The sequence below is a fragment of the Salvelinus namaycush genome, chromosome 1 (genome assembly GCF_016432855.1).
Source record: "Salvelinus namaycush isolate Seneca chromosome 1, SaNama_1.0, whole genome shotgun sequence".
Taxonomy (NCBI): Eukaryota; Metazoa; Chordata; class Actinopteri; order Salmoniformes; family Salmonidae; genus Salvelinus; species Salvelinus namaycush.
The window spans coordinates 639,812-649,811 of NC_052307.1; the positions used below are offsets into that span (position 1 = coordinate 639,812).

Genomic DNA, 10,000 nt, shown 5'->3' on the forward strand with positions numbered 1-10,000 from the left:
GTTCCTAACACTGTATCTATGTGTTGTTGTTGTTGTTGTTGTTGTTCCTAACACTGTGTCTCTGTGTGTTGTTGTTGTTGTTGTTCCTAACACTGTGTCTCTGTGTGTTGTTGTTGTTCCTAACACTGTATCTCTGTGTGTTGTTGTTGTTCCTAACACTGTATCTCTGTGTGTTGTTGTTGTTCCTAACACTGTATCTCTGTGTGTTGTTGTTGTTGTTGTTCCTAACACTGTATCTCTTTGTGTTGTTGTTGTTGTTGTTCCTAACACTGTATCTCTGTGTGTTGTTGTTGTTGTTCCTAACACTGTATCTCTGTGTGTTGTTGTTGTTTCTAACACTGTATCTCTGTGTGTTGTTGTTGTTGTTGTTCCTAACACTGTATCTCTGTGTGTTGTTGTTGTTGTTGTTCCTAACACTGTATCTCTGTGTGTTGTTGTTGTTGTTGTTCCTAACACTGTATCTCTTTGTGTTGTTGTTGTTGTTGTTCCTAACACTGTATCTCTTTGTGTTGTTGTTGTTGTTGTTCCTAACACTGTATCTCTGTGTGTTGTTGTTGTTGTTCCTAACACTGTATCTCTGTGTGTTGTTGTTGTTCCTAACACTGTATCTCTGTGTGTTGTTGTTGTTGTTGTTCCTAACACTGTATCTCTGTGTGTTGTTGTTGTTGTTGTTCCTAACACTGTATCTATGTGTTGTTGTTGTTGTTGTTCCTAACACTGTATCTCTGTGTGTTGTTGTTGTTGTTCCTAACACTGTGTCTCTGTGTGTTGTTGTTGTTGTTGTTCCTAACACTGTATCTCTGTGTGTTGTTGTTGTTGTTCCTAACACTGTGTCTCTGTGTGTTGTTGTTGTTGTTGTTCCTAACACTGTATCTCTGTGTGTTGTTGTTGTTGTTCCTAACACTGTATCTCTGTGTGTTGTTGTTGTTCCTAACACTGTGTCTCTGTGTGTTGTTGTTGTTGTTGTTCCTAACACTGTATCTATGTGTTGTTGTTGTTGTTGTTCCTAACACTGTATCTCTGTGTGTTGTTGTTGTTGTTCCTAACACTGTATCTCTGTGTGTTGTTGTTGTTGTTGTTCCTAACACTGTATCTATGTGTTGTTGTTGTTGTTGTTCCTAACACTGTATCTCTGTGTTGTTGTTGTTGTTGTTCCTAACACTGTGTCTCTGTGTGTTGTTGTTGTTGTTGTTCCTAACACTGTATCTCAGTGTGTTGTTGTTGTTCCTAACACTGTATCTCTGTGTGTTGTTGTTGTTGTTGTTCCTAACACTGTATCTATGTGTTGTTGTTGTTCCTAACACTGTATCTATGTGTTGTTGTTGTTGTTGTTCCTAACACTGTATCTCAGTGTGTTGTTGTTGTTGTTGTTCCTAACACTGTATCTCTGTGTGTTGTTGTTGTTGTTGTTCCTAACACTGTATCTCTGTGTGTTGTTGTTGTTGTTCCTAACACTGTGTCTCTGTGTGTTGTTGTTGTTGTTGTTCCTAACACTGTATCTCTGTGTGTTGTTGTTGTTGTTGTTCCTAACACTGTATCTCTGTGTTGTTGTTGTTGTTGTTGTTCCTAACACTGTATCTCTGTGTGTTGTTGTTGTTGTTGTTCCTAACACTATCTCTGTGTGTTGTTGTTGTTGTTGTTCCTAACACTGTATCTCTGTGTGTTGTTGTTGTTGTTGTTCCTAACACTGTATCTCTGTGTGTTGTTGTTGTTGTTGTCCCTAACACTGTATCTCTGTGTGTTGTTGTTGTTGTTGTTGTTCCTAACACTGTATCTCTGTGTGTTGTTGTTGTTGTTGTTCCTAACACTGTATCTATGTGTTGTTGTTGTTGTTGTTGTTCCTAACACTGTATCTCTGTGTTGTTGTTGTTGTTGTTCCTAACACTGTATCTATGTGTTGTTGTTGTTGTTCCTAACACTGTATCTCAGTGTGTTGTTGTTGTTGTTGTTCCTAACACTGTATCTCTGTGTGTTGTTGTTGTTGTTCCTAACACTGTATCTCTGTGTGTTGTTCCTAACACTGTATCTCTGTGTGTTGTTGTTGTTGTTCCTAACACTGTGTCTCTGTGTGTTGTTGTTGTTGTTGTTCCTAACACTGTATCTCTGTGTGTTGTTGTTGTTCCTAACACTGTGTCTCTGTGTGTTGTTGTTGTTCCTAACACTGTATCTCAGTGTGTTGTTGTTGTTCCTAACACTGTATCTCTGTGTGTGGTTGTTGTTGTTGTTCCTAACACTGTATCTCAGTGTGTTGTTGTTGTTCCTAACACTGTGTCTCTGTGTGTTGTTGTTGTTGTTGTTCCTAACACTGTATCTGTGTGTTGTTGTTCCTAACACTGTATCTCTGTGTGTTGTTGTTGTTCCTAACACTGTGTCTCTGTGTGTTGTTGTTGTTGTTCCTAACACTGTATCTGTGTGTTGTTGTTGTTCCTAACACTGTATCTCTGTGTGTTGTTGTTGTTCCTAACACTGTGTCTCTGTGTGTTGTTGTTGTTCCTAACACTGTATCTCTGTGTGTTGTTGTTGTTCCTAACACTGTGTCTCTGTGTGTTGTTGTTGTTGTTCCTAACACTGTGTCTCTGTGTGTTGTTGTTGTTGTTCCTAACACTGTATCTCTGTGTGTTGTTGTTGTTCCTAACACTGTATCTCTGTGTGTTGTTGTTGTTCCTAACACTGTATCTCTGTGTGTTGTTGTTGTTGTTGTTCCTAACACTGTATCTCAGTGTGTTGTTGTTGTTCCTAACACTGTATCTCTGTGTGTTGTTGTTGTTGTTCCTAACACTGTATCTCTGTGTGTTGTTGTTGTTGTTCCTAACACTGTATCTCTGTGTGTTGTTGTTGTTGTTCCTAACACTGTATCTCTGTGTGTTGTTGTTGTTCCTAACACTGTGTCTCTGTGTGTTGTTGTTGTTGTTCCTAACACTGTGTCTCTGTGTGTTGTTGGTGTTGTTCCTAACACTGTATCTCTGTGTGTTGTTCTTGTTCCTAACACTGTATCTCAGTGTGTTGTTGTTGTTGTTGTTGTTCCTAACACTGTGTCTCTGTGTGTTGTTGTTGTTGTTCCTAACACTGTATCTCTGTGTGTTGTTCCTAACACTGTATCTCTGTGTGTTGTTGTTGTTGTTCCTAACACTGTATCTCTGTGTGTTGTTGTTGTTGTTCCTAACACTGTATCTCTGTGTGTTGTTCCTAACACTGTATCTCTGTGTGTTGTTGTTGTTGTTCCTAACACTGTGTCTCTGTGTGTTGTTGTTGTTGTTGTTCCTAACACTGTATCTCTGTGTGTTGTTGTTGTTGTTCCTAACACTGTATCTCTGTGTGTTGTTGTTGTTCCTAACACTGTATCTCTGTGTTGTTGTTGTTGTTCCTAACACTGTGTCTCTGTGTGTTGTTGTTGTTGTTGTTCCTAACACTGTATCTCAGTGTGTTGTTGTTGTTCCTAACACTGTATCTCTGTGTGTTGTTGTTGTTCCTAACACTGTATCTCTGTGTTGTTGTTGTTGTTCCTAACACTGTATCTCTGTGTGTTGTTGTTGTTCCTAACACTGTATCTCTGTGTGTTGTTGTTGTTCCTAACACTGTATCTCTGTGTGTTGTTGTTGTTCCTAACACTGTATCTCTGTGTGTTGTTGTTGTTGTTGTTCCTAACACTGTGTCTCTGTGTGTTGTTGTTGTTGTTGTTCCTAACACTGTGTCTCTGTGTGTTGTTGTTGTTGTTCCTGACACTGTATCTCTGTGTGTTGTTGTTGTTGTTCCTGACACTGTATCTCTGTGTGTTGTTGTTGTTGTTCCTAACACTGTATCTCTGTGTGTTGTTGTTGTTGTTGTTCCTAACACTGTATCTCTGTGTGTTGTTGTTGTTGTTCCTAACACTGTATCTCTGTGTGTTGTTGTTGTTGTTCCTAACACTGTATCTCTGTGTGTTGTTGTTGTTCCTAACACTGTATCTCTGTGTGTTGTTGTTGTTCCTAACACTGTATCTCTGTGTGTTGTTGTTGTTGTTGTTCCTAACACTGTATCTCTGTGTGTTGTTGTTGTTGTTGTTCCTAACACTGTATCTCTGTGTGTTGTTGTTGTTGTTGTCCCTAACACTGTATCTCTGTGTGTTGTTGTTGTTGTTGTTCCTAACACTGTATCTCTGTGTGTTGTTGTTGTTGTTCCTAACACTGTATCTCTGTGTGTTGTTGTTGTTGTTGTTCCTAACACTGTATCTCTGTGTGTTGTTGTTGTTATTCCTAACACTGTGTCTCTGTGTGTTGTTGTTGTTGTTGTTCCTAACACTGTATCTCTGTGTGTTGTTGTTGTTGTTGTTCCTAACACTGTATCTCTGTGTGTTGTTGTTGTTGTTGTTCCTAACACTGTATCTCTGTGTGTTGTTGTTGTTCCTAACACTGTATCTCTGTGTGTTGTTGTTGTTCCTAACACTGTATCTCTGTGTCTCTGGTCCACTGCAGCAGCTGAAGAAGGGCGTGGTAACCCTGACTGTGAGGACTCGTCTCCGCAGCCCCAGCCTGACTCCGTGCCCTACCCCCACCCTCCTCAGTCGCTCCTCCTCCCCTAACTCCAACGCCAGTGGGGGAACCCCCATACCTTCCAGTTTGAACGAAACACCCGAAGTCCGCAAGGGACCGCCCAGACCTGGCCCCAAGGACCGCGTCGTTATGGAGGTTACACTCAGTAAAGGTGACAAAGTTGGGGTTTGAACTTTGCTGTTTCGGTTCAGTTGTTAACCTCAGTTCTCTCCGGTGTGAGATGTGCTTTTGTTGACACTTACTTTGAGACCGTAGGGAGTAAGTAACCACAAGAAAATCCTCTTAAATCCTCCCGTCAACTCTCTCAATGCAATAACACACCCAACAATTACAAAGTATACACTATATATATACAAAAGTATGTGGACACCCCTTCAAAATTAATGGATTTGATTATTTCAGCTACACTTATTGCTGACGGTTGTATAAAATAGAGTACACAGCCATGCAATCTCCATAGACAAACATTGACAGAAGAATGGCCCGTACTGAAGAGCTCAGTCACTTTCAACGTGTCAGTTCGTCAAATTTCTGCCCCGGTCAACTGTAAGTGCTGTTATTGTGAAGTGGAAACGTCTAGGAGCAACAACGGCACAGCCACAAAGTGGTAGGCCACACGAGCTTCACAGAACGGGACCGTCGAGTGATGAAGCACGTAAAAATTGTGTCATCAGTTGCAAAACTCACGACCGAGTTCCAAATTGCCTCTGGAAGCAACGTCAGCACAAGAACTGTTTGTCAGGAGCTTCATGAAATGGGTTTCCATGGCTGGAGTGGTGTAAAGCTCGCTGCCATTGGACTCTGGAGCAGTGGAAACGTGTTCTCTGGAGTGATGAAACACGCTTCACCTTCTGGCAGTCCGATGGATTCATCTGGGTTTGGCGAATGCCAGGAGAACGCTACGTGCCCCTATGCATAGTGTCAACTGTAAAGTTTGGTGGAGGAGGAATAATGGTCTGGGGATGTTTTTCATGGTTCGGGCCCCTTAGTTCCAGTGAAGGGAAATCTTAACGCTACAGCATACAATGACATTCTAGACGATTCTGTGCTTCCAACTTTGTGGCAACAGTTTGGGGAAGGCCCTTTCCTGTTTCAGCATGACAATGCCCCCGTGCACAACGGTACAAGTCCATACAGAAATGGTTTGTCGATATCGGTGTGGAAGAACTTGACTGGCCTGCACAGAGGCCTGACCTCAACCCCATCGAACACCTTTGTGATGAATTGGAACGCCGACTGCGAGCCAGGCCTAATCGCTCAACATCAGTGCCCGACCTCACTAATGCTCTTGTGGCTGAATGGAAGCAAGTCTCTGCAGCAATGTTCCAACATCTAGTGGAAAGCCTTCCAGGAAGAGTGGAGGCTGTTATAGCAGCAAAGGGGGGACCAACTCCATATTAATTCCCATGATTTTGGAATGAGATGTTCGACGAGCAGTTGTCCACATACATTTGTTCATGTAGTGTATGTCTTTTGATTGGTGAAATGTCTAATGTATTCCGACCGTATTCCGTTGGAAACATTTCACTAGCCAGTTTAACACCTGTGATCATAATAGACTGTCCTGCCAGGGTACAAACCTGTTAGTCTTGGAACACAGCAGAGGTCATTTTATAAACAAGAGACTGTCCTGCCAGGGTACAAACCTGTTAGTCTTGTTTCAGTTAAAACATGGGATGTCTCCATTTCATATGTCCTCTCCGTGCTTTTGGTCTGAAACTAAAACTTTAATACAAATGTATATAGCTTCCACTTCATGAGGAAGCCAGAGGAGGAGAGAGGACATTGAGAAATGGAAGCCAGAGGAGGAGAGAGGACATTGAGAAATGGAAGCCAGAGGAGGAGAGAGGACATTGAGAAATGCTACAAATGAAACTCGTTACATTCCTTGTCTAATCTGCCGTTCTATTATTTTCTGTGTGTGTGTGTCTGTTTCTGTGTGTCTCTGTCTGTGTGTCTCTGTCTGTGTCTCTGTCTGTGTGTCTGTCTGTGTGTCTCTGTCTGTGTGTCTCTGTCTGTGTGTCTCTGTCTGTGTGTCTCTGTCTGTCTGTGTGTGTGTCTGTCTGTGTCTCTGTCTGTGTCTCTGTCTGTGTGTCTCTGTCTGTGTGTCTCTGTCTGTCTGTGTGTGTCTCTGTCTGTGTGTGTCTGTTTCTGTGTCTGTTTCTGTGTGTGTGTGTGTGTGTGTGTGTGTGTGTGTGTGTGTGTGTGTGTGTGTGTGTGTGTGTGTGTGTGTGTGTGTGTGTGTGTGTGTGTGTGTGTGTGTGTGTGTGTGTGTGTGTGTGTGTGTGTGTGTGTGTGTTCCTCTGTCAGAGCCCGGCGTGGGTCTGGGTATAGGGACCTGCTGTCTAACTCTGGAGAACAGCCCTCCAGCCATCTACATCCACAGTCTGGCCCCCGGCTCTGTCGCCAAGATGGATGGACGACTCAGGTAGGTCACAACCCCGCTCCCCCTAGACGCACACCTCGGATCAGGTCATGATCCCCATATTTACAGCGTTTAAATTCCACGTTGAGTGGGGTTAGGCTATTTCCCTTATAGAACCAATAGTGCAGCTCTGTAGACATTAAGAATACTATCAGTCAGATAGGAACTAGAAACATCTCCTGTAGGATCCCTTTAATAGGGGACCTAGATATCAATCAGATAGGAACTAGTAGCATCACCTGTAGGATCCCTTTAATAGGGGACCTAGATATCAATCAGATAGGAACTAGTAGCATCACCTGTAGGATCCCTTTAATAGGGGACCTAGATATCAATCAGATAGGAACTAGTAGCATCACCTGTAGGATCCCTTTAATAGGGGACCTAGATATCAATCAGATAGGAACTAGTAGCATCACCTGTAGGATCCCTTTAATAGGGGACCTAGATATCAATCAGATAGGAACTAGTAGCATCACCTGTAGGATCCCTTTAATAGGGGACCTAGATATCAATCAGATAGGAACTAGTAACATCTCCTGTAGGATCCCTTTAATAGGGGAACTAGATATCAATCAGTTAGGAACTAGTAACATCTCCTGTAGGATCCCTTTAATAGGGGAACTAGATATCAATCAGATAGGAACTAGTAACGTCACCTGTAGGATCCCTTTAATAGGGGACCTAGATATCAATCAGATAGGAACTAGTAACATCTCCTGTAGGATCCCTTTAATAGGGGACCTAGATATCAATCAGTTAGGAAAAAGAAAGAGATGAAACACATTTTAGAAATAAGATATAAGGCAAATGAAATACTAAGAATCCTCGCAAGTTCTTCAATCGTGTTGCATTTAATTAATGCTAAGTAGCTCATTTCAAACAGAACTGGTGCCCCGTGAGGTGAGTGAGTGAGGTGAGTGAGTGAGGTGAGTGAGTGAGGTGAGTGAGGTGAGTGAGTGAGGTGAGTGAGGTGAGTGAGGTGAGTGAGGTGAGTGAGTGAGTGAGTGAGTGAGTGAGTGAGTGAGTGAGTGAGTGAGTGAGTGAGTGAGTGAGTGAGTGAGGTGAGTGAGAAGAGGTGAGTGAGAAGAGGTGAGTGAGAAGAGGTGAGTGAGAAGAGGTGAGTGAGAAGAGGTGAGTGAGAAGAGGTGAGTGAGAAGAGGTGAGGTGAGGTGAGTGAGTGAGTGAGTGAGTGAGTGAGTGAGTGAGTGAGTGAGTGAGTGAGTGAGTGAGTGAGTGAGTGAGTGAGTGAGTGAGTGAGTGAGTGAGTGAGTGAGTGAGTGAGGTGAGTGAGTGATATGCCCCATGGCAGATACCCTATAACTCAGAACATCTTTATGGAGAGGAGGGTGTGTGTCTCTCTGGCTCTCGTTCTGCCACTAATATAATCCAAATAGGCAGTGTCAGATGTCAGACTTTACTGACTCAAGTCAGACTTCTCAACCAAGAAGTTGTCTATACCTCTAATGAAGAAGGAATGTATTCTGTATGGCACAAGATAAATATGTTGAGGGTGGAAGGTGAATCCTGATATGGAAGTGCTTGCAGTGTTTAACAAGAATATCTGACTGCACTGCAGATGGTTAGTGTTACTCGTATAGATTTGAATGGTGTGGTCATATCTGTTAATATCTATCTCTGCCTGCCTGCCTGCCTGCCTGCCTGCCTGCCTGCCTGCCTGCCTGCCTGCCTGCCTGCCTGCCTGTCTGTCTGTCTGCCTGTCTGCCTGCCTGTCTGTCTGCCTGCCTGCCTGTCTGTCTGTCTGTCTGTCTGTCTGTCTGTCTGTCTGTCTGTCTGTCTGTCTGTCTGTCTGTCTGTCTGTCTGTCTGTCTGTCTGTCTGTCTGTCTGTCTGTCTGTCTGTCTGTCTGTCTGTCTGTGTTCTTCTTCACTGGCTTCTTCTATGAGGGTTATTTAGACGTAATACTAACTGATTTTGTGTGTGTGTGTATCCACTCTCTCTGTTCCTCATCTAGTCGAGGGGACCAGGTGTTGGAGGTGGACTCAGTGAGTCTGCGTCATGTGGCTCTGAGTGAGGCCTACGCCATCCTGAGCGAGTGTGGACCCGGACCCGTCAGCCTCATCATCAGCCGACATCCCAACGCCAAGGTAACACACACACACACACACACACACACACACACACACACACACACACACACACACACACACACACACACACACACACGTACACACACACGTACACACACACGCACACACACACACACACGTACACACACACACACTATACTGAACAAAAAATATAAACACAACATGTAAAGTGTTGGTCCCATGTTTCATGAGCTGAAATAAAAAGATCCCAGAAAATGTCCATACACGCAAAAACAGCTTATTTCTCTCAAATGTTGTGCACAAATGTGTTTACACCCCTGCTAGTGAGTATTTCTCATTTGCCAAGATAATCCATCTACCTGAAAGGTGCGGCATATCAAGAAGCTGATTAAACAGCATGATCGTTACACAGGTGCACCTTGGGATGGGGACAATAAAAGGAAACTCTAAAAATGTGCAGTTTTGTCACAAAACACAGTTCCACACAGATGTCTCAAGTTTTTGAGGGAGTGTGCAATTGGCATGCTGACTGCAGGAATGTCCACCAGAGCTGTTGCCAGATCATTTAATGTTAATTTCTCTACCATAAGCCGCCTCCAACGTCATTTGAGAGAAATTGGCAGCACATCCAACTGGCCTCACAACTTCAGACCACCCGTAACCTCACCAGCCCAGGACCTCCACATCCAGCTTCTTCACCTGCAGGATCGTCTGAGACCAGCCATCCGGACAGCCGATAAAACGGAGGAATATTTCTGTCTGTAATAAAGCGCTTTTGTGGGGGGGAAATTATTCTGATTGGCTGGGCCTGGCACCCCAGTGGGTGGGCCTTGCCAGGCTCACCTATGGCATCGCCCCTGTTCAGTTATGTGAAATCCATAGATTAGGGCCTAATAAATATATTTAAATCGACTCATTTCCTTCTATCATCTGTAACTCAGCAAAAATGTTGTTCAGTATACGGTACAAAGTCAG

The 10,000-nt window shown here is 43.3% G+C and overlaps 1 protein-coding gene across 1 annotated transcript in view; it reads left to right on the forward strand.

Moving 5' to 3' along the window:
* Positions 1 to 10,000, forward strand: part of pdzd2 (PDZ domain containing 2) — a 48,836-nt gene that overhangs the window by 10,568 nt on the left and 28,268 nt on the right. The window contains exons 5-7 of the mRNA XM_038996648.1: positions 4,452 to 4,680; positions 6,840 to 6,957; positions 8,929 to 9,061. Coding sequence (XP_038852576.1) covers positions 4,452 to 4,680; positions 6,840 to 6,957; positions 8,929 to 9,061 — 480 coding nt within the window. The remainder of the gene's footprint in view (positions 1 to 4,451; positions 4,681 to 6,839; positions 6,958 to 8,928; positions 9,062 to 10,000) is intronic.